The sequence below is a fragment of the Borostomias antarcticus genome (genome assembly GCF_949987555.1).
Source record: "Borostomias antarcticus genome assembly, chromosome: 12".
Classification (NCBI taxonomy): domain Eukaryota; kingdom Metazoa; phylum Chordata; class Actinopteri; order Stomiiformes; family Stomiidae; genus Borostomias; species Borostomias antarcticus.
Genome location: NC_140245.1, coordinates 19,214,189 through 19,241,803, shown reverse-complemented (window position 1 = coordinate 19,241,803; position 27,615 = coordinate 19,214,189). Strand labels below are relative to the sequence as shown.

The 27,615-nt window shown below is 42.6% G+C and overlaps 1 protein-coding gene across 2 annotated transcripts; it reads left to right on the top strand.

Annotated features, from left to right (window-relative positions):
* Window positions 1-1,902: 1,902 nt before the first annotated feature.
* atg3 (autophagy related 3) lies at window positions 1,903-26,706 on the top strand. Of its 2 annotated transcripts, XM_084446655.1 has the most exons (13): window positions 1,903-2,037; window positions 2,709-2,750; window positions 2,863-2,912; window positions 3,672-3,742; window positions 3,844-3,951; window positions 4,071-4,120; window positions 4,633-4,726; window positions 22,105-22,139; window positions 23,665-23,820; window positions 23,957-24,084; window positions 25,141-25,209; window positions 25,655-25,770; window positions 26,415-26,706. In XM_084446655.1, exons 1-12 carry the CDS (start codon window positions 1,966-1,968, stop codon window positions 25,734-25,736), a joined length of 957 nt encoding a protein of 318 aa, XP_084302781.1. In that variant the 5' UTR covers window positions 1,903-1,965; the 3' UTR covers window positions 25,737-25,770; window positions 26,415-26,706. The 2 variants fall into 2 exon arrangements, with proteins under 2 accessions (XP_084302781.1, XP_084302780.1); XM_084446654.1 differs by having other exon boundaries at window positions 25,655-26,706.
* The last annotated feature ends 909 nt before the right edge of the window (window positions 26,707-27,615 follow it).

The following is a 27,615-nucleotide window of genomic DNA, read 5'->3' as shown; positions in this document are numbered from 1 at the left end:
CCAGCCCAGCTGACCTCCCCAGCCCAGCCCCTGACCGCAGCTCCAGCCCTGACCACAGTGGAGTATTCAGATGAGGATGACCTCTTCAGCCCAGACCCTCGATTCAGATGTGGGTGACCTCCAGCCCAGCCCGTCTCCCTAAACCTGCCTTTCCAGCCTGCCAGGATGGATGCCTTTTTTGTAAATAGTTTTTGTAAATTTTAACTCTTTTTTTTTTGTGGGATACAACGGTCTGTTCCCGGTCTGCCTGCCACAGAATGCGCACTTTGTTTCATTTTTGTTTTTAGAACTTTTGCAATTGTCAGATAATGGGTTGCTAGCCAGAGCTTGTACATGCTTTTTTTTGCTTTTCTGGCTATGCGTAATGTGACAGACCTTAAACCTCATCCTTGTAAATATGTATACTTTTAATTTGTAATGTACTTTGTGTAATAAAATGTTCTAAACTGTTCAGTCTTATATTGGTTTGTATCATAATGCTTGCTGCTATATCCCCATATAGCATTAATTCGTTTTTGTACTGGTAAATGCTAAATATAGCCAGTGGTACTGCAAATGCTAAATATAGCCAGTGGTACTGCAAATGCTAAATATAGCCAGTGGTCAGTAAGTGACCATATTTGCACCGTGCGAAAAAGACGTGCAGACCAAGTCATATAAATACCTGTAAATCTAGTGTCAGCCAAGTGAGTTTATTACGGAAGTTCCTGCCCACGTTTTTTGCACGCGGCCGCACCATATTTGCACCGTGCGAAAAAGACGTGCAGACCAAGTCATATAAATACCTGTAAATCTAGTGTCAGCCAAGTGAGTTTATAACGGAGGTTCCTGCCCACGTGATCACGTGCGTTCTTTGCACGCGGCCGCAACTTCGGAATGACGTGTCGTTCTAACGTAGCGTCTACTAAACGGCAGATCTCACGTTTCCGTAAATGGCCGCGTAATTTCCGCACGCGGCGCAGACGAATCGTCACCTATAGCGGCCGTATGTAGAACGTTTGCGCAACCTGCGTGTGTTAGTAGGGAAGCTGCATTCTCGTTGCCCCGATCACCGCCATTACATGGATATACTGGCTCGCGCTGGATTTTACATTTCTTCTACAGGCCTCCGAACTACACCAAAGTGATCTCGGTGAGTCAAACGTCTTATAATATGTCGTAAATAAGGTCCAGGTTGTCAAAAACGAGCATTGTCCTTTAAATGTTTTATATCCACAGCGCATCGACTGTCTTCTTCTACCGGCGAATTGGCGCTCTCCGCTTTGTTTAGCCTACTCACTGCTGCCGCCCATGTCGGGGATGATGCATTACATCTTAAATGGTGTTGAGACTTTAAGATGTAATGCATCATCCCCGACATGGGCGGCAGCAGTGAGTAGGCTAAACAAAGCTGAGAGCGCTGATTCGCCGGTAGAAGAAGACAGCCGATGCGCTGTGGATATAAAACATTTAAGTGTACAAATTTGCCTTTATTTGAAAGGTGGGGGACTACAAACTGTAGCGCTTTAGGAGAAAAGGCTTTCATCTTTCCAACGATGTGTTTACTTTGGTGAGTAGCGAAACGGTTTTGTCTGTACACTCGGACGACCGGGCCGATGAAGCGCTTTCATAGGCAAATTGCATTGAGAGTAACAGGGCGTTATCTGTATAGATATCGCCCTGGACCAGGTCTAGAGTAGGTACTGGTAGTAAGAAGTAGAAGTAAGCGATTCGGAACGCAGCTGATGTTTTATTTGCCGTGATGTTGCACACTCCGGTATGGTAGGTGGCGGTATGCACTTTTAACGTTGGTGCGCAATCCGCCAATAAACTGAGAGGAGAAGAAGGACAACGGAAGGGATATAAACAAGTCATGTGACCTGGTGCTGTCAACTGCAGTCGACGTCTGATTCAGACAAACACACCTCGAGCCTTCATCTGTCTTAGTATACGTCTAATACTGTCAGCGAGGCGTTCTATTATAGCATGCAGAACGTCATAAATTCTGTGAAAGGCACGGCCCTCGGTGTGGCCGAGTTTCTCACTCCGGTTCTTAAGGTAAGCTAACTGTCTGGCTGGCTAGCTAGCTAACGAACAGTTAGCCCTAACAGCCATCTAGCTGAGCTTGATACATGGGGAAGTCGTGTTGGAATTGAATTAAAAGCCAGCCAGTCAGCTAGCTCTGTAACGTTAGCAGCTATACTCGTGGTTCCTAAAAGTTAGCTAACGTTATCCAGTCCCAGACTAAAACGAGCTAACGGTATCCAGGCGTCGAAGGACTGTCAAGTTACACTCGTTTTTATATGCCGATTTCCTAACTATTAAGTTTGGCGGTTTTCGTTCTTTCTAGGGTGATAATGTTTTATATTGTATAATGTAGACTAACGTAGCCTGTATTTTGGCCGTGTTGACTGGCCGCTAGCGTCACAAGCACTTTCATGATAGTGCTGGCCAGCTAGTGCTGGATTGCGTAGCTAGATAAGCAGCTAGATACGTGCTATAGCCACCACACAACTGTGAACGCTGTAGAAGGAATGGAATGGAATGTCTAGCCTCCATGAATTATTCAAGTCAGTCACATTGCTGGCGTTTCTGACATTGACGTTAGTCTGGAAGCACAAATTCACCCGGTCACATTCATAGTCGAGCTGAGTCCATATTCCATAGAGTATTGCAGGTAGCTGCTCTCTTCGTTAAATTATATCTGTTGCGTTTGTTGTGTCTTATAGGAATCAAAATTCAAAGAGACAGGGGTGATCACACCGGAGGAGGTGAGTGGTCTCTAATTGAAGTTGAGGCAAACATCTGCAAAACATTGAATGGTAGCAATCCTAGCCCTTGATGATTTATTGATTTTCAGAACCTAATTTTAACCCCCTCTAGTTTGTAGCTGCGGGAGATCACCTCGTTCACCACTGTCCTACATGGAAATGGTGAGATTATTTGTATGTTATTACTTACTGCATCTTTAGAATCAAGTGCTACATCAATTAGTAATTTTTGCTTTAAGCCATAGTGGCACAGTGCTTAACACCGTTGCCTCACAACGAGAAGGTCATGGGTTCGATTCCCGTTCACGACAATGTCGGCACTAAGGATGTTCTTTCCAGGGTTGTCAGGTACTCAGGTGGGGTATCACCTGGGCCTTTCTGTGCAGAGTTTGCATGTTCTCTCCGTGTTCACAAGGGTTATCTCCCAAGAACCCAGTATGAAAAACATGCAAAAGACTATGCTCTTCAGTCCTGACCAGGACCTGGACTGAGCACTTGGAATACTCTGGGCACCACTGACGAGGCTGCCCTGGAGGAAGACAGCTTGGATGGGTGAAATGCAGAGGACAAATTCCACTGGCTACCACTGAAATGCATGTGTTTGGGCGTTGTGTTTTCCGTGTCACCGCTCACTTCCGTGTGTTGGTGTGTAATTGCCGTGTGGCCAATAAAATGACATCTGAGGTCTTGTGTATGTCCTGACAGCCCTGGAATCAAGTCACTTAATATCTATTCTCTGTAGGCAGGGCTGAAAATTAACACCTGCCACCGGCCAAATGCAGGTAAAATTTCCAATTGGCGACTAGATTTCGGAAGGCTATCTGAAAAAAATATATACTTGGCTGGTAGATTTTCATCTACAGTCCCCTTGGCAGGTGACTCAACGTGAGCCAAAAAGTTAATTTTCACCCCTGTCTGTAGGGCATCGGGGGAAGAGACCAAGGTGAAACCATACCTGCCCCAAGACAAGCAGTTTCTCCTGACTCGTAATGGTGAGTGGAGCACAGTGCGAAACTAGGGATCCATATACAGAAAACTGTATATTATAACTCTGTTCTTATGTTTTTATATGATCTTATGCATGTCCCTGCAGTCCCCTGCTACAAGCGTTGTAAACAGATGGAGTATTCTGACGAGCTGGAGGCCATCATAGAGGAGGACGATGGAGATGGAGGCTGGGTTGACACCTACCACAATTCAGGTTCCCTTCTCAACTTCTCAGTGTAACGTTCCTGTGATGATTCTTGTTTTGTTGTTTTAAGTTGAGCAATATGCAACATATGAAATATTGCTCTGTAAAACATTTCTCTTCATTTTTAGGGGTAACAGGAGTAACAGAAGCTGTGCGAGAAATAGCATTGGACAACAAGGTAGATTACTTATGTCATCATAAACTTGTCATCTTGATGAGTGTTAAAGCTACAGCATGTAAGATTTTAAACATTAAAATATTGCTGTATTGCAGTGACGAAATGAGAGGGATCAGTGGATGAGCTCCGCTGTGAAAACTCTTTGTAGGCCGCTAATTGGCTCCACTACAGCAGTTCTACAATGTGGCGTCAGGGAACTGTTATACTAGAGCATAAAAAAGAACCTTGGAGCTGAGGGTGCCTCCTATAGAAGTGTACCCACACCAGTTTCAAAGCGTGTACGTGTGCTGAAATTCAGTCAGCAACAGAGGCATTCTTCTATGGCCTTATGTGGGAGTGTGGGCGTAACCAGACCCACAAATTGTGAGTGTGAAGCAGATGAAATTTACTCGTCAGACAGAATTTACGCTAATTGCTAACTTGTAGCAGGCTTGTTACATACAGTATCTTTAAATTTCATGACAAATATCACTGCAGCCATGTTTGGGACACTGGACCTCTTTGTTTCTAAGGACAACATGAACATGAATGTCAACTCCGGTGCTTGTGGGAACGGAGGTGACGATGATGATGATGACGAAGATGGGGAAGCAGCAGATATGGAAGGTACACTGTACTGTTTTGTTTTTGCACTGTTTTTGTACTATGCTGCACCGTCATGTCTGTGCAATGTTCTGCACCATGTCCTATGTCGTCTGCAACAGCATATTCCTTAACCCTAGTCAAATTCCTATACAGTCGTCTGAACTTCAATACTTCGCCACACCTCATGGCGAAAGCAACAACGACAGTGGCAGCGGTGCTAAAATAATTATTACAACACGCTACCACGAGGGGCAGTAAAGCACTGCTACAGTGTAGTAGGCTACTAGGCTTCTCTGACAATCTGGTTGCCATTGCTTATAGCCGTAATGTAGGCTACGTTACTCAGTTTGACCAGTCTGAATTGCAAACTGCTTTTTTAAATTGGCTACAGCAGAGACAGTAGCTTACATAAAATTGGTTGAGGGGCTATCATTTTACCAACTGATCGGACTTCATTCATTCTTTAGATTCAAACACGGAAACTCAGAAATCCCACATTTTCAATCCCTGTTTTCAGCGATGCAGTCAGAGTAACGACATTAAATATACAATCAATAAATACCACTAAACAAGTGAAGACTATTCATTTCAACCCGTATTTACCAACCCATGATGCATTTATTCGATTCAAGGCACACAAATACGGCTGCCCAAATGGCACATTCGTTGGTGCAGCAGACTTGTAAAACAAGGGTCACGGGTTCAACTACAATTGAGCTAGAACTCAATTCTATCTCAAACGGTCGGTCTGCATTTGAATTGATAGTTTCTCTATTTTACTGGGCTGGAATATTTGGGGCAGATTGTCTGATCAACACTTAAAATCGGTCTGGTGGTTCTGTAGCCTAGGTGTAATGAATTTTGAACTGAGTATCCTAATTAGGGATGGGACGGTTACTGGTGTCACGGTGAACCGCGGTGAAAACAGGACAACCGGTTAAATTTTCATTTATCAAGATAACCGTGCATAAAAATACAAAAAAGATAACCGTGCATGACTACGTCACTGAAAAATCATACTAAATGCTGTCTGACTTTGAAAAACATGCTAAATGCTTTCTGACCCTCATCCCCGTTCACTTTCTGAGGAAAAGCCACACAGGTAGCAGCGCGTATGTAGAGTTTTGACTTCAGGTGAAAACAACAACACTAGCGGCATGGCCGAAAGTGAGATGTATTTTGGCGGGGAGAATGGCTGAGCGCACAAAGCGATCTAAGGCGTGGTTACATTTCGCAAAAGTGAAAGAAAAGGAGGAGGCGAAATGCAACCTGTGCTCTAAGATATTTTCCTGCAAGGGGGGAAATACGTCTATGCTAAAGAACTTAAATGGTGCCCATCAGATTAGAATTGGGACTTGCACTACATTTGATAGTCTCAAAGTGCGAGACAGACCAACTCACTCGTCCTCTTCTACCACCCCAGGTATGCATGCTGTGCGCACCTCAATAAGTCCCATTCGTTGACATTGACAGTACTTAAATCTAGTGCTAGATGTCTTCTTTGCTAGCTAGATTCCCTCTGTCATCGGCTTGCTAACGCTATAACTTACAGTGGTTCATTCATTAGACTAGTAGTAACGTACTGCAGCTAGCCAGCTATACCCAAAGTTAGCTACCGTTAGCTTGCTAGCTCAGTGCAGTGACGTTACTGGGCACAACTAGTGAATGAATGAATGACCCACTGTAGTCTTAGTTATACTATGACATTTTTGTAGCCTTTAGCAAGCAGATGACAGTGAATCTAACTTGCAAAGAAGACATCTAGATTTAAGGACTGTCAATGTCAACGTAAAATAGCCTAATAGTGTATAGTATAGCACTTGCATGTACAATGCTATAGCACTAGCTGGTTAACGTTAGCAAGCTGCAGTGCTGGTCTTGACATTGTTGTTATGTTTGTGTAAAGTGTACTGTAGTGAGTGGGACAGAGTGGGAGAGAGGGAGATGGAGAGGGAGGGAGAGAGGGAAGAAGGGGATGGAAAGAGGGAGGGAGATTGTCTTTCTCTAATACTGTTTAGTTAAGAGCTGTTATGTAATGGCGTGTTATGTTGTTATGTAAAGCATAGCCTATAGGCTACTTTATTTAATTTATATGCAGTATAATTAGGGCCCGAGCACTGGCGGTGCGAGGCCCTATTGAAATCCGAAGGATCATTAGGGCCCGAGCACTGGCGGTGTGAGGTCCTATTGAAATTCGAAGGATTATTAGGGCCCGAGCACTGGCGGTGTGAGGCCCTATTGAAATTTGAAGGATTATTAGGGCCCGAGCACTGGCGGTGCGAGGCCCTATTGAAATTCGAAGGGTTATTATTAGGGCCCGAGCACTGGCGGTGCGAGGCCCTATTGAAATTCGAAGGATTATTATTAGGGCCCGAGCACTGGCGGTGCGAGGCCCTATTGAAATTCGAAGGATTATGAGGGCCCGAGCACTGGCGGTGCGAGGCCCTATTGAAATTCGAAGGATTATTAGGGCCCGAGCACTGGCGGTGTGAAGCCCTATTGAAATGTGAAGGATTATTAGGGCCCGAGCACTGGCGGTGCGAGGCCCTATTGAAATTCAAAGGATTATTATTAGGGCCTGAGCACTGGCGGTGCGAGGCCCTATTGAAATTCGAAGGATTATTATTAGGGCCCGAGCACTGGTGGTGCGAGGCCCTATTGAAATTCGAAGGATTATTAGGGCCCGAGCACTGGCGTCATTTTTCCTATTGAAAAACAAATGCCTTTTTGGCGGTATAAACATCAATGAAAACGGATGAAACTTTGCAGATACGTCAGTCCCAGTGAAAAAACTGATAATTCATGGGTGAAGGAAATGGGCGTGGCAAAACGGCTCAAGAGTGCCCCCTGGAAAATTTAAAAATGGCGAGCCCCACCTTTCAGTTTGAACTTTCAGGCGAACGAAATTCGGTGGGCATATGTAGTTCGAGACACACTAAAATGTCTCTTGGACCTATACCCAACATCCAACAGGAAGTCAGCCATTTAGCTTTTAATGTGACATTTTGTCCTTGTTTTTACCATTTCCATACCTCGTACTTCAACGAACTCCTACTACAAATTTCATCTGATCAACTTCATATTCGGTCTGCTTCATCTTAAGACCTTTGTGATCAAAAGTTATCATAAAATTTAGTTTTCACCAAACACCCTTGCCGTGACACCCCGCCAAAGTTTGACATTTCGCCATAAAACACAAAGTCCTCATAACTCCTCCATACATTATCCAATTTGTCCGATATATCTCACGCTTCATGACGGTTCTGTCCTGAACACATCTATGTGTCAGTATTGCGTCATACTTATAGCGCCACCTATTGGTGAAACAGGAAGTCCTCATAACTCCTACATACGTTATCCGATTTGCACCAAATTGCTGAGGATTCATGAAGGTCGCATTCTGAACACATCTATGAGTCGGTATTGAGTCACACTTACAGCGCCACCTACTGGTGAAACAGGAAGTACTCATAACTCCTACATACGTTATCCGATTTACTCCAAATTGCTCATGCTTGATGAAGGTCGCATCTTGAACACATCTGTAAGTCAGTATTGCATTATACCTACAGCGCCACCTACTGGTGAAACAGGAAGTAGTCATAACTCCTACATACGTTATCTGATTTACTCTAAATTGATCAGGGTTGATGAAGGTCGCGTCCTGAACACATCTGTAGGTCAGTATTGAGTCATACTTATAGCGCCGCCTACATGTCAAGCAGGAAGTCATCATAACTCCTACATACATTGTCCGATTTACTCAACATTTCTCACACTTCATCAAGGTACCGTCCTGAACACATCTATGCATCGGTATTGAGTCACGCTTAGAGCGTCACCTACTGGTGACAGGATGTTTCTCTCAGTACTGGACACCGCAATAGCACAGCCTTTAACGACGGCGCACCCCGACACGCGTGGGGTGCGAGGGCCCGCTCAATGCTGCTCGCAGCCCTAGTTTATTTTTTGTCTTTTCACGTTATGCCCTGTGCAGAAGTAGTGTCACAAATTAACAATTCCAATTCAGTTATTTTAAGAATTTATAGTTGTCTTGTCTTTCCATCAAATTGTAGAAAAGTAGGGTATCGATAGTGGGATCTTTAAAGACTTGAATAGTTAAGCAGTCTCAATAATGGTATCAGTAGGCCTATCGATAAAAATTAACGAGACCCATCCCTAACCGTAATAAAACCGTGAACCGTGATAATTTTGGTCACTATAACCGTGATATGAAAATTTCAAACCGTCCCAATCCTAATAGAATGAAAGAAACATCAGTAGCCTGGTTAGTTTGCTCCAGCTGCAGTGGACAGAGGGAGGTTGAGTGGAAAAATAGCTGGCCAGCATAATCAGTTTGTTGGCAATTCGTTTTGACAACTGAACAGTTGATGTTGCACAGTAAATGCAGTACATTCCATTCATGGCTAGTTGCTATCGAAATCTGGACTGGCCTCTATCAATCAAACTATCGAATTCAGCCCAATACCTGCGGCAGACGGGCAAAAATTTGAAATGGAATGGAGCGGTCGAAGCCGTGGCTTGAAAATTTGTAGCAACCCCCTCCCCCACAATCCATTAGCCCACTGGGTATGAAACACACCCATCCAGGTAATTTGAATATGAACAGGTAACAGTATTGCAGGGCAGCCATCCAGTCGCAATTGATAGTCAAGCGGTTGCATTTCTTCTGAGTCAAGTCAGTCTTATCGAAATAATTATGTTCTAATTCAAAAGTCCAAAAAATAATCCTATCAAAATATAGGCCCTATTTTTGACTGCAGTCACGCCAACCCCGCTCCACAGTAACGCAGTCTCACTATCCCCGCTTTAAATCCGAGTGAGCATCTACATCTCGTTTTACGGTAAAGCGTGTTAGAGCCGGCAGGGATTTTGTGGTGCATTTTAAAACCTTATTTTAAATAGGAAATGTTTTGTGCACGTGTGTGTGTGTGCGCGCGCGTGCAGGGTGTAGCATGGCATGGGCCAACTGAAGTTATACATTTTACCTCTCTCTCTCTATAAAATGGACCTAAAGACCAAGTCCGTGTTATACAGGCCACACCCCCTCAATTCTGATTGGTCCTTGTTTTATGGCAATAACTTTGGTTCTACAGGTCCTACAACAATAACACGGTGAGTGATATGCGAAGCCTATAGATCAATCCATGATACACAGGCCACGCCCCTAAATGTTGATTGGGTCTTGGTTTTTGTCTAACTTTGGAACTACAGGCCTCCTAGCTAAAATCAAATTGTTTTCAGCACACCACCATATCCTTTTTCTACAAGGCCTCAAGTATATCTGTGAGCATTTTCAAATATTTTTATTGTAGCAATTCTAATTAATTGGATTTAAAAGATTTTAGTCTCATTAAATGAGAATCTAATTGTTTTCAACACACACCACCATATCCCCTTTCTACAAGGCCTCTAGTATATCTGTGAGCATTTTCAAATATTTTTACTGTAGCATTTTTAAGTAATTGGATTTCAATGATTTTAAAGTCTCACTAAATGAGAAAATCGAATTGATTTCAGCACACACCACCATATCCCTTTTCTACAAGGTCTCAAGTATATCTGTGAGAATTTTCAAATATTTTTACTGTAGCATATTTAATTAAAGGTATAATATGTTATATGTGGATTATTTCCCCCATCTAGTGTCTAAAGATAAGAACTGCAACAACACAAATATTGGTTGCCAAAATGCCAGAGAATGCACTGTTTCAGTCATACTGTGATAACATCTTCACTCCAAGAGGAACATAACGTTACACTAATCAGTAATCACAATCAAGTATTTCAGAGTGCCATGTAATAAGTTACGTTAGATGCTGTAGTGTGGAGATAACGTTAGGTCTGGCTATGCAGATTCCAAGAAAGATGACAATAGCTAGTTAGCTAGCTTACCGGTCTAGTAGAAAAGTAGCCATGTCACCATGTGACTTTATCCCATGAAACTCTGTAAACTCCGTCCAACGAGCAAAGGCTGGCTTGATATCTATCTGACTTGTGCTCCCTCTTTGGTCACTGAGCTTTTGAGATTCGTATCTCACAGTTCGCCAGGGCTCAGGCGGAGAAGCAGGACGACAAAACTCGGCCATTTTACCAAATATTTAGCTGAAAAGAGTGAGCGGAAGCGGACAGAAAAGCTGCCGTTTTATAGTCGCACACACACTAACCAACATCTATAATGGAAGTATAACGTTAGCTGACTACTGCTAATCTCACAGTGGTGAAGCTAGAATAGTACCTGGCAACCCAGCGCGCAGTACCAACACTGTAATACTATTGGCTGGTATGATATCAACTGTGTCATTGTCGGGCCATCAAAATTTCATGTAATAATTTCAGACAATATCATTTTTTATGGAAAAGCAATACTTTTACTCTGCAGCCTTCACAAAGCCCTATGGATGATGAAAAAAATGTTTATTTTAATCCACATATTACATACCTTTCAATTAGATTTCAAAGATTTGAAAGTCTCACAAATGAGAAAATCCAATTGTTTTCAACACACACCACCATATCCCTTTTCTAAAAAGTCAAGTATATCGGAGCATTTTCAAACATTTTTACAGTAGCATTTTTAAGTAATTGGATTTCAAAGATATCAAGTTATGTAGCAGACAGCGATCATGTATTGAAATGTATCTAGGTCAAGATTAAACTCCGTTGCCTAGGCGACCGGAACCTTCTAGGCTATGGACTGTCCAGTGTCTGGTTGTGCAATTGCACCTGCTGTTACTACTTAGTGAAACGACTGGTCAGTATAAATGCTGCCAGGAAAGTTCCCTATTTGGACTTAAAGCTGTGTGGCTATTCATACACAGTCGGCCAGTCACTGCGGCCTAGGCAGGTCAGCTGTTGAAGTTTACGTTATCAATAGTGATTTGTGTCTAAAACAGCAGAAGGTGAAGTTTTGCCCACTTCAAATGCTACAGTAAAAATATTTGAAAATGCTCACAGATAAACTTGAGACCTTGTAAAAAAAACGCTATGGTGGTGTGTTTTGAAAACAATTTGAATTTTTCATTTAGTGAGACTTTAAAATCATTGAAATCCAATAAATTAAAAATGCTACAGTAAAAATATTTGAAAATGCTCACAGATATACTTGATACCTTGTAGAAAAGGGATATGGTGGTGTGTGCTGAAAACAATTTGATTTTCTCACTAAATGAGACTTTAAAATCTTTGAAATGTAATTAATTGAAAATGCTACAGTAAAAATATTTGAAAATGCCCACAGATATACTTGATACCTTGTAGAAAAAGAATATGGTGTTGTGTGCTGAGAAAAAATTGACTTTTTCATTTAGTGATACTTTAAAATCTTTAAAATCCAATTAATTAAAAATGCTACAGTAAAAATATTAGAAAATGCTCAGATATACTTGAGCTTTTAGAAAAGGGATATGGTGGTGTGTGTTGGAAAACAATTTGATTTTCTCATTTAGTGAGACTTTAAAATCTTAAAATTAATTTAAATTTAAAATCCAATGAATAAACTAGGGCTGCGAGCAGCAGTGAGCGGGCCTTCGCACCCCACGCGTGTCGGGGTGCGGCGCCGTTAAAGGGTGTGCTATTTCGGTGTCCAGTACTGAGAGAAACTTTCTGTCACCAGTAGGTGGCGCTCTAAGCATGACTCAATACCGACGCATAGATGTGTTCAGGATGGTACCTTGATGAAAGTGAGAAATGTGTAAATCGGACAATGTATGTAGGAGTTATGATGACTTCCTGCTTGACCTGTATGACTCAATACTGACCTACAGATGTGTTCAGGACGGGACCTTCATCAAGCGTGAGCAATTTTGGATATATTGGATAATGAATGTAGGAGTTATGAGGACTTCCTGTAAGCAGTAGGTGGCGCTATAAGTATGACTCAATGCTGACACACGTGTTCAGGATGCAACCTTCATCAACCCTGAGCAATTTGGAGTAAATCGGATAACGTATGTAGGAGTTATGAGGACTTCCTGTTTCACCAGTAGGTGGTGCTGTAGGTATGATGCAATACTGACTTACATATGTGTTCAAGATGCGACCTTCATCAAGCATGAGCGATTTGGAGTAAATCGGATAACGTATGTAGGAGTTATGAGGACTTCCTGTAAGCAATAGGTGGCGCTATAAGTATGACTCAATGCTGACTCATAGATGTGTTCAGGATGCAACCTTCATCAAGCGTGAGCAATTTGGTGTAAATCGGATAATGTATGTAGGAGTTATGAGGACTTCCTTTTTCACCAGTAGGTGGCGCTGTACGTATGATGCAATACTGATTTACAGATGTGTTCAAGATGCGACCTTCATCAAGCATGAGCAATTTGGAGTAAATCGGATAACGTATGTAGGAGTTATGAGTACTTCCTCTTTCACCGGTAGGTGGCGCTGTAAGTGTGTCGCAATACTGACACATAGCTGTGTTCAGGACAGAACCTTCATGAAGCATGAGAAATATCGGACAAATTGGATAATGTATGGAGGAGATATGAGAACTTACCTGTTTTATGGCGAAATGTCAAATTTTGGCGGGGCGCCACGGCAAGGGTGTGGTGAGAAAAATTTACTTTTGATAACTTTTGATCACAAAGGTCTTAAGATGAAGCTGACCGAATATGAAGTTGATCGGATGAAATCTGTAGGAGGAGTTCGTTGAAGTACGAGGCATGGAAATGGTAAAAACAAGGACAAAATGTCACATTAAAAGCAAAATGGCTGACTTCCTGTTGGATGTTGGGTATAGCTCCAAGAGACATTTTAGTGTGTCTCAAACTACATATGCCCACCGAATTTCGTTCGCCTACATCAATCTGAAAGGTGGGGCTCGCCATTTTAAAATTTCCAGGGGGCGCTCTTGAGCCGTTTTGCCACGCCCATTTCCGTCACCCATGAAATATAAAAATTTTCACCGGGACCGACATATCTGCAAAGTGTCATGCGTTTTCATCTTTGTTTAGGCCGCCAAAATGGCATTTGTTTGGGGAGAAGAAGGTAGAAGGGAGAAGGTAGGAGAATAATAATCCTTACAACTTCAATAGGGCCTCACACCGCCAGTGCTCGGGCCCTAAAAATGCTACAGTAAAAATATTTGAAAATGCTCACAGATATACTTGATACCTTGTAGAAAAGGGATATGGTGGTGTGTGCTTAAAACAATTAGATTTTCCAATTTAATGAGACTTAAGTCTTTGAAATTGAGAGTTTAACATGTTTTTTGAATGATTTTTCAAGGTGCCCACCCACATCCATTGTATGACCAAAACAGTGGTAGAGCAATTATCAGACTCTCTCAAAAGTGCTAGTTTTGTCAACTTTTTGATCTGAACCATTGTATATGATCATAAGTAACCTTAAAACAGGGCTAAACATGCATTTTCCCTTTACTACTCCTTTAACGATTTTGACCGCTACAGCAATGGCGTCATAGCAGATCTATTTCCGGCCACCATAGCAGTCCTGAAAACCGTCGTTGCTTAAAGTCCCTATTGTTGTAGGACCTGTAGAACCAAAGTTATTGCCGTAAAACAAGGACCAATCAGAATTGAGGGGGTGTGGCCTGTATAACACAGACTTAGTCTATGGGTCCATTTTATAGAGAGAGAGAGTAGTAAAATGTATAACTTCAGTTGGCCCATGCCATGCTACACCCCTCCTCCGATTCTAATTGAAATCTGCCTGGTTGTGTTAGAAAAAAGTCATAGTTTTTGCAGCACTACATGCCCTCGTGCGCACGCACGCGCGCACACACGCATGCACACAAAACATTTCCTGTTTAAAATAAATGGTAAATGGACTGCACTTATATAGTGCTTTTCCACCTTAGCGACACTCAAAGCGCTTTACAATGGCCTCTCATTCACCCATTCTCACACATTCACACACCAATGGCGGTAGCTGCCATGCAAGGTGCTAACCTGCTCATTGGGAGCAATTTGGGGTTAGGTGTCTTGCTCAAGGACACTTCGACATGTGGACAGTCGGAGCTGGGATTCGAACCACTGACCCTTCGATCACTGAATGACCCGCTCTACCAACTGAGCTACAGCCTCCCCAAATAAAGTTTTGAAATGCACCACGAAATCCCTGTCGGCTCTAACACGCTTTATCGTAGAACGCGATGTAGATGCTCACTCGGATTTAAACCAGGGATAGCGCGACTGCGTTTCTGTGAAGCGGGGATGGAGTGACCGCAGTTATGTTTTCACAATGAAACAGCTGTTGCACAAGTCATTCAGCCATTTTTAAAGCGAGTAACCTAGTAGAACGAGAGAAACGGCAGTAGCCTAGTCAGTTTGCTCCAGCTGCAGTGGGCGGAGGGAGGCTACCAACGCATGATACTTATTTGATTCAAGGCACATCCAAACACAGCAGCACAAGTGGCACAGTGTGGCTTGGGTACCTGCATGTCCACGGTCCTGCGCCAGCGATCCAGAAACTCGCCTCCAACAACACACAAGTGTGGCTTGTGCCTGCGTGTAGGTGAGCTAGGAACCGGCCTGGGTGCCTGTGGCCGCTGCCTCGAGCCTCAACGTTCTGTAGAGCCGGCTCCGACGCCATCTCCTTCGGATTACTAAATGCTCGATCCATAGCGAACAAATCGTTCTACTTGAATGACCTCTTTACAACTAAAGACCTGGGGCCTCATTTATAAACATTGCGTAGAATCCACGTAACTAAGTTAGCTTAGCTAAGTGATTACTAAAATATACGCACAAAAAATCTCCGATTTATAAAACGCTGCGTATCACAACCCGTGTTCACTCAGGCACGCCTACGCCAGCTGCCCTTTATAAATCACAATCAACACTTAACTTGGCGCACGTGAACGCGCGTTCTGATCACACCCCAATTAACGCCCACAATTGCCTATAAATGGTCAGTGATACGCCTATATATATGCAACGACAATGGAGCCGAGTGCAAAAGGCAGAAAGAGAAAGATACATTTTACCGATGCGAGGTGGAGGTATTGGTCAACGAGGTAGAGACGCCGCAAAAGTATCTTTTCGGAACGATGATTTCACATGTGCACGACTGATAAGAGCACCTGTTAGGCCTGAGTGGTCTGTTAGATAATGAATTATCTATCATGCAGGCTATATTGGCATTCCTTTAGTGCGGTAGGCCTTATTAGGTGGCTGCTTATATCCAAACTGATAATCATTATAAGCCTATAGTGTTGTTGCATGGGTAATGGAGTTTGGATCTATATTGCACGTAATCTAATGCTTCACAGGGTGGCCCATGAATAAAATGCCTAACTTATCAATGTATAAACGGGTCAATTTACAATGACATCCATAACAATGCAAACATGTAGGCCTATAGTGACTACTTAAGGCAAGTATCCCCAATTTAACTGTACGACAGATCTGAGGGTTCTTTGCAGCAGCCAATTTGTGTATTTTCCGGGATATCATGCATTTCACATACTTTCTCAAAACATTCTGTAGGCATATAGAAGCTGCGTGTTCTAATGGATGTTGCGGGATAGCCAAGCACATATTAGAACATCTGTGCCAAGTCCCGGCATATCCAAGGCCCCGTGCGTCATGGCCTACTATAATCCAGCTATATCAGTGCCTGTATCGAGGTCTTGTAAATATATGGGGTCCATGGATGAGTTTCATGTGATTCTATAAAGGGTAATTATTGCTACACACATGACGATTCGGCAAATTTATAATCTAACTTGCTCCCTTGTGTTCTTACAACTTGGAGACGCATCAACTCCATGCGCTGTTTTGCGCACAGCTAATTCTACCAAAGCGGCATGTGAGCATTGGGATGACATGCGTTTTTAGGCCCACATTCCTCGTATGCCTGCTACATGACAATCATACGACAATATGAGGATATATGATGTACAATATAGCCTAATGTAGCCTACAGTTGCCTCAAGTAGGACATTTCCATTCACCGCTCAACATCATTGTTGCGGCTTGCCTCAGTGGTCATTCGGGTTTACATAAAAGCCTAATCAAATATAGGCTATAAATACATAAATACATTAACGAATGAATAGGTGGATATTAAACATACGAATAATTAACTAAATAAATGATTAACTGAATAAATATACTTCAACGCCGAATGCAACATTTGTTTGGTGCGTAGTCCTTATAGTTGTAGGCTATCGACATACGGAATCATTACTATGATAAGCCTATAGGCTCGTGTCGTGTTGTGTTATCAACGTAATATGTGGCTTTTATTCATAGGCTACTGCCCGTGATGCTTCTCGGGATAGCCTATAAATGAATAGGCCTACAACATAACATTATACACAAATGGGTCAATTCACAGACACATCCAAAGCAATGCCGACATTATTTCGTGATTAGGCTACGGTGGCGATTGATTCCGTTTAAACTGTGTGACACATTGGAGGGTTTCTTGCAGCGACCGATGTATTTATTATTCAATATGTCATGTGTTTCGCAGACTTTCCCGAGTTTCATCTCTCTGCCATCGGAGTCGCGTTTTCCCCTCTCTCCAGAAACGTGCTTATCGTTGTTAAAGGAGTTACGCACACCTTCCGCCAACTTATCGCTCAGCTCGTTTTTTATAAATACCGAAAGTTGCGTAGAAAGTTGCTCAGCATGGGTTACGCACGCTTTTGTACTTACGCAACGTTTATAAATGAGGCCCCAGGACTCTCTGCTGATTTCAGAAACCTGGCAAAATTGAACTCTGCCCCCCCAGCTGCGCTTTTTCCTGCACCCCCAGATCTTCAGGCCGATGAGGAGGACTGGCTATGGTCTACAGGGACCGTTTTTTCCTCATGGATGGAGAGCTCTAGATCCTACTCATCCTTTGAAGTTCTTACGAATAAGATCGGACGCTTGAATCCCTTCTGCTGTGTTTTAATCTATCGCCCCCCCAGGCAGAAATAGTTCATTCTTCAGTGACTTCCTAGCTTCCATCACTCGCCTGGAGAGAATCCTTATGATCAGCGACTTTAACGTTCATATAAAAAATAGCTCAGACACATTTGCTGTGAATTTCCTTAACGTTACTGAGTGGTTCCACTTTAGCCAACATGTTGCTGGTCCTACGCACATCAAGGTCAATACTTTGGACCTTGTGTTCACGTTAGGTCTAACAGTCAGTGACGTTTGCACTGAAGAGATGCTGATGACTGACCACAAATGTATTCTGTTTAGTCTGTCCTTTGACCGATTTTGTGCCGGAGAAGCGCATGAAAAGCTCACGCATTGTGAATAGCTTAGCTGTAGAGAATTTCACTGCTAACTTTGACTGTAATGTTCTAACGTCGCCTGGCGATGACGTAGACCGCCTGCTCCATGTTTTTAACTCGCGCTGCACGGCTGTTTTAGATGACGTAGCACCCATTGTGACTCGCAAAGTCCTGTCATCCCCGTGGCTGAATGATGAGATTTGTGATCTCCTCTGTGGAAAGCTACCAACCTCCAAGTGCATCGTCTCTATCTCAGAGCTTTTAGTTGATTTTAATGAACTGGTCAAGAGTACTAGAGCCGCATATTTGGCCAACCTAATATCCTCCACCAAGCACAACCCTAGAGTGCTGTTTAGTACTATAAATAGTATTGTTAGCCCCCCTCTCCCATCTGCACCTATCCTTTCTAATGAAGACTGCAATCTTTTTCTCCAGTTCTTTATAAACAAAGTTGCTGATGTGATGGCTAGCATCGCCCCTCCCTCCTCCCCCTCCTCCATCCCTCTCTGTCAAGTCAGGGATTCGGCTCTGAGCAGCTTTTCTTGTATCTCCTTTAAGGACCTAACAGACTTGGTGATTTCCATGAAATCTTCCTCAAGCCCTCTAGACATTTTCGATGCTGAAGTACTGAACTACTTATGACCTCTGTGGGCCTCAGCCTTCTCACCATCATAAATAGGTCCCTAGCCTCAGGTACGGTTCCAGCCCTTTTTAAGCAGGCGGTTGTTCAGCCGCTGCTCAAGAAACCCAATCTGGACCCCTCCCTACCAACCAACTACAGGCCCATCTCTAAGCTGTCCTTTGTCTCGAATGTGCTGGAGAAAGTGGTGGCAAACCAGCTCACCACCTAACCAACCATAACATCTCAGACAAATTTCAATCCGGTTTCCGCAAGCAACATTCCACGGAAACTGCCCTCCTCAAGGTCTCCAATGACATTATGATGTCATCTGACGTCGGCGAATGCTCTGTCTTGGTCCTGCTAGACCTCAGCGCAACATTCGACACGGTGGACTATGGCATCCTGCTGGATAGGCTCAGGGAGTTGGTGGGCATCACAGGTAGTGCTCTTAGTTGGCTTGCCTCGTACCTCAGAGAGGGAAGTTTCTCTGTGGCTGTTGATCCCTTTAAATCTGACCCCCATCACTTGTCGTGTGGTGTGCCACAGGGATCCGTTCTGGCACCAACTCTGTTTGCCCTATACTGTACATGCTCCCCCTCGGTCTTCTCATCAGCACATTCAAGGGTGTCAAATATCATCTGTATGCTGACGACATCCAACTCCAGTTCTCTCTTAAACCCGGTAAAGTCGAGGGACTCAGCATCCTACATGAGTGTCGGCCATCGACCAATGGATGGCGCATAACTTCCTGCAATTGAACGCCTCCAAGACTGAAGTGCTGGTTGTTGCGAATGACAAGATTGCCGCTACAGTGGTAAACCACATGGGGTCCCTTAAGGGAAATGTTAGTCCCTCTGTTAGAAACCTGGGTGCCTTCTTTGATCAAGCTATGCACTTGGACAAACATGTCAAATCCCTAACGCGTTCCTGTTTTTTTCACCTCCGAAATATTGCCAAACTCCGGTCAATTGTATCATATACTGAATTAGAAAAGTCTGTCCATGCATTTATTTCATCACGACTTGACTACTGTAATTCACTGTTTACCTGCCTCAACAAATCCTCTGTGGGACAACTTCAGCTTGTCCAAAATGCCGCTGCAAGACTACTCACTAGGTCATAGAAGACATGCCACATCACCCCCATCCTGGCCTCCCTGCACTGGCTCCTAGTTTACCTCTGGATCCAGTTCAAAGACCCACAGAGCTCTTCACGGACGGACCCCGGCCTACATCTCAGAACGTTTACACCCTCACTCTGAGTCGGTCGCTGCGGTCATCCGACCAGGGTCTCCTGGTGGTGCCCCGGACCAGACTAAAAACCCAGGGTGACAGACAAGACTCTGGAATGCTCTTCCCCGGGCCCTGAGAGAGCCACCCACTGAACTTATGTCCGAAAACTTCTTAAGACACATGTTCAGACAGGCCTTCGGCCATCTATAACACCTTGCTGGTCGCAATGTTCTGTTTTTTCCTGTTCTGTTTTAATTTTGTCTCATGTTGTATTGCCTTTGATTTTAATTTATTACTGTAAAACACTCTGTGCACCTGTGCTGTGAAGAGCGCTATAGAAATAAAGCTTGCTTACTTACTTACTTACAACCGTTAGTACAGCAGACTTGTAACATAAGGCTCGCGAGTTCAACTCCCAGACCTACCATTTGATGTTTGAGTAGGTAGTAGCCTACCTTTAGAATTCCATTAAATCGTTTTTTTTATTGCAGTAGTCAAACTCATGGTTGTTGTCTATCTATGTGTTAGTATAGTCTATCTCAGATATCATAGGCAATTGTATCTTTTGCTTAAGAAATCCTAACTTAATTATTTGATTATGTTTCAAATGGTCAGTGTGCAATAGATGGAGAAACTGAGCGCATCCAACCCTGGCTGGAACTAGAAGCACCCTCTCCCCCCACAATCCATTTTGTATGGTCGGATAGGCGAACGTCACAGAACGAAGGGGAGGAAATCTATTCAAATGTTTGATAATTGCTCTATTGACGACAGCCTATTCACACTCATTCACATAGGCTATGGACCAGTTTGTGATATTCATGAATGAATATTAGTCCATTCATTGCAGAAGTGTTTGAATAACAAATGCGAGTGGGCGTTACCTCGCAGCAGTAGGAATATTGCTGGTTTTCAGATAGGATAGCTTTTATTATTCCCCAGTGTGGGGGAAATTTTGATTTTCATAGCGGCAATGTATGATAGATACAATAAGGTACACCACAGTATACTGAAATACTGCGCTATACCCACGTTGCAGCACTCATGACCTACATTTCCCATCACCTCAGGCACCTCTTCCAAGTCAGAGTCTGTCCGACAACATTGATCAGTCGAAGGACTGACGGGTGTAGTAATCACCGATCAGCTGCATTCCCTCGAAGATCCCAATGCATTCATGTTTAGCAGCCTCGCAATTTTCTCTGCACATTATTAGGCTTGTTATAAAAAAGATGCTGATGTAACAATTTTGTGAACTTTTTATACCGGACATGGCCACGGTTGATGAACATGATAGCCTATTACAATAACCATCAAACACGATTGGGCAATTACATAGCCTACAGTGCATCTATAGACCGTCGCAGCCCCAGAGACTGAAAGGCCATTCATTCATTCATTCAGTCAGTGACCGAATCACGTTTATACGCTACGCTTATACGCTTTTAAAATACGATTTGAATTGGACAATAACACACAGATGATAGCCAAGATATTGTTTAAGTGGATTAAGTCAATTATTAGCTACGTATATGAGCCTCATTTCAATAGATTGCATCTACAAATCCACCTCTCTAACTATATTTCCCAGTTGGAATTAGAACCGATTCCCACAGATTATGAAAGCAAATGTTTTATTAGCACCTAAATCTGAGGCGCGATCAAGGCTGTTTTTACAGCGGGGATAGCTGACTAACTTTAGCTGGAAACAGCGCTGATAGGCTACAATGTTTAGCTACATTTCAATAGATCGCATCTACAAACCATCTCTTGTTTCTATGCTTCCTTAGAAGTGACAGCAAAAAAAGAGGAAGTGATTTGCTACAGTTACTCTGGATCTTGAGGGTCAAAATTCCCAAAAGTCCCAGTAGCAACTTCAATAATAATGTGTTGCCTTCGTCCTGCTTATTGACTGTCAATATAGCCTACAGAATATACAATACGATGTACAATATACATAATATAATGCAAAGAATATAGCCTACTGGTTTAAAATATAGGCAGTTACTGCCAGGAGAATTGAGTTTGCTTGCTCAACTACGCCTCCTGGCGACGCTGAATAAGGAGGTGGTCTGGAGTGGTCCGAACAGTCCTCTAAAACAAGTGGCAATTTAATAATGTTTTCGAATGAAGTTCGGATGACTGTATGTGAACCATATACATGGCTAATAAACAAATATTGAATCTACCGTACCTCCTTAATTCCAAAGAAAAGTACTGTTCTCATAATGTACTAGAAATTTGAAGTTTGTCCTTTATTACCGCACAAAATATTCAAGATGCTTGTAGTTGAATGAAAGTGTCTCCTGTACTTCCCTTTCAGAATATGAGGAAAGTGGTCTTTTGGAAACAGATGAGGTAAAATTGAGTCTTGATACAATTGAATGGTCTTAGGGGGGCATAAAAAGTATCCATGTTATACATCCTGTCTTTATGCTCTACTCTCCTGCTGCTGAGCAATGATCAAACTCCCAAAAATCCCTAAGCATAGATGGATAGATGGAGTCTGTTTATATATAAACAGACTTAATCATTAAAGGAGTAGTAAAGGGAAAAATCATGTTTAGCCCTGTTTTAAGGTTACTTATGATCATATACAATGGTTCAGATCAAAAAGTTGACAAAACTAGCACTTTTGAGAAAGTTTGATAATTGCTCTACCACCGTTTTGGTCATACAATGGATGTGGGTGGGCACTGTGAAAAATCTTTCAAAAAACATGTTAAACTCTCAATTTCAAAGACAAGAATCTCACCGAGGTGTTAGTTAGCGTTCTGACATAATTCGCCATAAAGTAAGATTCTAGTTCATCTGGAAAGACTTTTTAAAATATTTAGCATAGAACTGTTTAGTCGCAGCATATACATGTGTAAACTTCCGCAAACTAGGTAGCCTAGCAACAGAAACAATAACAATAGCTACCGTAAGTAGTTCCGCTTCCTGAATCGCCTCTGCGGATTGATCTACACATCTACAATGATCGCGTCAATACAAGTCAATGGATTTCATAAAATGATCAATAAAACCCTACAGGATTCATACTTTGCGGCAAATTTTATGTCAGAACACCAACGGACACCAATTACCCCCTCGTTGAGCTTCTTGTCTTTGAAATCGAGAGTTTAACATGTTTTTGAATGATTTCACGGTGCCCACCCACATCCATTGTATGACCTAAACGGTGGTAGAGCAATTATCAACTTTATCAAAAGTGCTAGTTTTATCAACTTTTTGATCTGAACCATTGTATATGATCATAAGTAACCTTAAAACAAGGCTAAACATGAACTAACTAACTTTGAACTAGAAGAGATTGTTTATTTTAATGATATTGAACAACTAGATTGAGAACATGCAACCCACTAATGCAGGGCTCCAGGCTAACTGCTCCTCTGGTGGCACTAGTGCCACTAACCTTTTAATTTAGTGGCATGAACACGTGATTTGGTGGCACCAATATTTTGCCGTATTCCTGCACTATAGGCTACAGTACTTGGGGAGAAAAAATAGCTTTTTTTCATTTAATTATTTTTAACATTCCTTGTCCTATACATACAGCTATACCACTCGAGCAGGTATCGCTACGCTGCTATACTCCACAGAGAAAATAGGTCCACACAAAGTAAAGGATTCAACAAAAATTATCGAGGTGAATGGCTGGCCGTGTTTAGGCGGCCCGTGGACCCAAACCGTGCTTGGATCTGCTACACAATGTAATGGGTTCTAAGTTGGACCATGCTACACCCTTCCACTGTGTTTTTCTGAAAGTAGTTTTTGCGTAATCGTGCTGACAAACACGCACGCCACCGAAAACACTACCTCTTACCCTGCGCTGTCGCTGGGGCGGAGGTAAATATGACCCTTGGCCTTGTCTTGTGCTCAGGCAACCTTGGACACCAGTAAAATGGTGGAATCCACCAAATCTAAACCTGAGGCTGGGAGTGAAGATGCCATTCTCCAGACCCGAACCTATGACCTCTACATCACATACGACAAATATTACCAGACCCCTCGACTGTGGCTATTTGGATATGATGAGGTAGTACTTGTATATCTCTTAAAAGAACTCTCCAACCTTTTGTACTTTGCATGCCACTCTTTTAACAGCCATATTTAAGTGTTGTGCTAAACTGGTTTATTGATTCTGTGTGTGTATTTTCCGTCTTACCCCCCAGGATAGACAGCCGCTGACAGTTGATCAAATGTATGAAGACATCAGCCAGGACCATGTGAAGAAGACAGTCACCATAGAGAACCACCCCCACCTGCCGCCACCTGCTATGTGCTCTGTCCACCCCTGCAGGTGAGAGGGACGGTGTAAAAGCCAGCTCCGTACATCTCCTGAGCACAGGTCTGGAAACTTCACCTTCAGCACGCAGTCACTATGTTAAGCTGCAATGTTCAAAGTGGATTTAGTGTATAAACTTCAGTTTGTTTTCCTCTGAACCAAAATTGCAAGAGGCTCCCCTTTTACATTTACTCACACGGTAGTCTGAGTCTCCGCGGCGAGAACTTCTAGGAACAAGCAATGATATTCATAGACACCAACGAGAATACGATCGGATTTTGTATCAGAGGCTGGTTGGCTGGCGCAGATAGTGGGCTGTGTGGAGAGGCTGATTGGCCTCTGATTAGCCCACAGCTTTCCACTTTCCAAATAACGAGTCCTGCACTCTAGTGAGCTGACAGTACTGTAGCATATCTGGCACGCAAGGTGCGATTTACTTGGACTTTCTTCCACATTAAGTCTAGCTTCACAGAGGTTTTTATTACACAAACGGCAAAATGTATTACCTAAATGAGTTTTTCATTTAGTCCCGACTTTATGCTCCCGATAAAATAATGTTCAAATGCTGCTGGATTTGAAAGGTAGGCGATGTATCCTCCCCTCTGCCCATGTTTTGTGGCGCTTGACTCCAGACTCCTCACAAGAGTGGGTGAATCATGAACATGCAGGGGGCTTGTTTATATCATATCATTCTTAAATGATGAAGCCAGCTTTAAACCCTTTATACAGTAGGTTAATAATCTAAGCCATATTAGGATTGTTTACCAATTGTAGCACTCCCTATCAGTCACCTTAATGTTGATGGACATTGAATTCAGTTTCTATTGTGGTTGTTGAATTTATTCTTTATTATTACCATTTTCTTTTGGAAAGTGGACACAAAATACACTTAAAGGAGTTAATTATGGCCATGATTGACTTTCGTGAATGCTGAGGCAAAGTGACCACGCCACCACTGAGCCATTAATAGCCAAAAACAAAGTGTATCATTGTTTAATTACAGACATTACATTTCTTAATATAATTTAATTAAGCTTGCGAGATCATTTTAACAATCCCTTTTTTTCCCAGACATGCTGAAGTGATGAAGAAAATTATTGAGACAGTGGCAGAAGGAGGAGGAGAACTCGGGGTGCATATGTATCCTTTGAGTTGATGTAGTTTGATCAGATATCAGTGGTTTTATTTTACAAATAAATACCACTAGATGTCAGTAAGAGACTTGTTTATCAGCGAATGGCTAAAATGAATGGCCAGAGCCATATAAGGCATGGGGAGCAGAGCAAAGGCACAGGCCAGCTATTGACAACTGGGGCAACAACAGACAGGAGATCAGTAGGGATGAGTCATTGAAATAGGACACCATTAGGACACTATGGCTCAGTGAAACAATGATATCAGGTGGTTTTATTTAGTTTTGACAATGTGAATAAAATCAATGATTGCAGATAATCACTTCTATGTTAATATCTCAAATTTGAGCAGCCAATGGATATTGATTATACTGTATTAACTTGCAGTAGAGCTATGCTACTGACATGAGTCTGTCTTCAGCATGTCATCCTTTCTTAACTTCAAATTCCAGGTATCTATTAATTTTTTTGAAATTTGTCCAAGCAGTCATTCCCACGATAGAATACGACTACACAAGGCACTTTACCATGTAGCTTGATCCAGAGAGATGTACTCCTCCAAATATCTGTGAGTGAAGAAAGGATCTGAAATTCTGTTGCTGTGGTCACATTGTGTTTTGTGGAGAAGATCTTGGAATTACTTTCTGGAATTTTCTGGCTTCTCTGAGACACTGCATGGGGATAGGATCATGGGAACGCTGGCTGGTGCATAGTTGTACACACTTGTTTATCAATATAATCCGAATGACAATGGCTTCATGTGGTGACCAATGTTGCAGTGTTGTTGTCTCAAAGATTCTCAGAGTCCCAAATTTTTTTTGACATATATTCGCTGACAGAATAAAACAAATGTTTCTCCACCACATCAGTGACCATACGCACATCTCCCTGCTGCTTTCTGTGTAGTTCTGCCCTGTCCTCTCCACACCAAAGCTTGATTCAGACCTATGCCAGTTTGTCTTAATGCTTTGTTCTCCGAATGTACAGTATACGTGGTCTATTTGGCCAAAAGCCATTGCTGGTTCTTACAGGGGTAGATTGTGGTTTTTGTGTATTTCTTTCTCTTTTTGCAATCTTTTCTTCACCCTTCTATTCTCTGTCGCATCAGTAAAATAAGGAAGATCTTTTTTAACGCTCTATTCTACAATCTTGTTCTAGAGAGATGTGAAAATAATGATATTGCCCTATATTGTTCTTTCTGTTATCCTCTAGGTCAAATATGAAGACTTGTATGAAAACACCCAGTGCTCCATAAAGTAATAATTTATGTGCAAGGCTCTCCACAGTGAATTGTTAACTGTACTCTTCTCAAAACAGTATGATGTATAACTAACATGAATGCTGATTTACTGTACTAACCACTTTTTCCACAAAGACTCAGCTGGGTAGGTGGCCCTCTGTATTTGTCTATTGATCATGTCTCATTATGCAAGTGCTCATTGTTAAAACACTGAACACTGGACATTTTAAAGTCATGTACATTTATCAATAAAGATTTATCCTATGCCTATTGATGAGTTAGTTTCATTAATGTCATTTTCGCTGTGACTACATTTTCAGACTGATTATATCTGCATTGTCTGACTTTAAAACGATTGGCCACCTCCTATCCCCTGGGCATGATCAAGGCGGTAGATGCGGACTCTGGAACGACACCCTCCAGCAGTGACGACTGCCCACCTCCCTAGGATCACCTTATGCCGGTTGCAGACTAGAGGATTTTCAAATCGTAACCGATTTTATAAACGTGGGAGACCACAGACATAACGATCATCTTAATGGATTTTTTTATATTTTAATCGTAAGAACGCACACCACGATTCAGTCAAGACACAGGACAGCACACTACACGATTTGAGTGGTGATTCATACCAGGGAAATGCGATCTCATTGGCCATTGTGGGTTTCCGCTCAGCATTCCATCGCTGTCCCAAGGATAAATATCAAACGTTTGATATTTACGATTAAAAATCGGAGAGACTCCGATCAGTCGGGAACGTTAAGATTAAGCCGCATGTAAACTGCAATAAAACCCACGATTCTGAAGTCGTAAGGTGGTCATGGTTTGTCACAGACGATCATAGCTCATCGTATGCAAAATCGGGACTCGCAAGTCGCACAGTCTGAGGTGTACAATCTGCGATTCATTGCTACGACGAGGCTACGACCTCCTGACAAAATATATGGCATGTCAGATATTTTTGTCGTTGATCGCAGATCACATAGAAATCAGAAATCGTATAGTGTGAATACAAACCGAGTCCCGGTCGTACAGTGGGAAGGGATCCCCGATCTAAGATTTTCAGTCGTACAGTGTACAGAAGGCTTTAGGTCAGTAAACACCTCACACTACAGGATAATTTGGGCAGATAATCGGTTCCGACAAGCCTTGATTCGGGAACGCCCCTTCAAT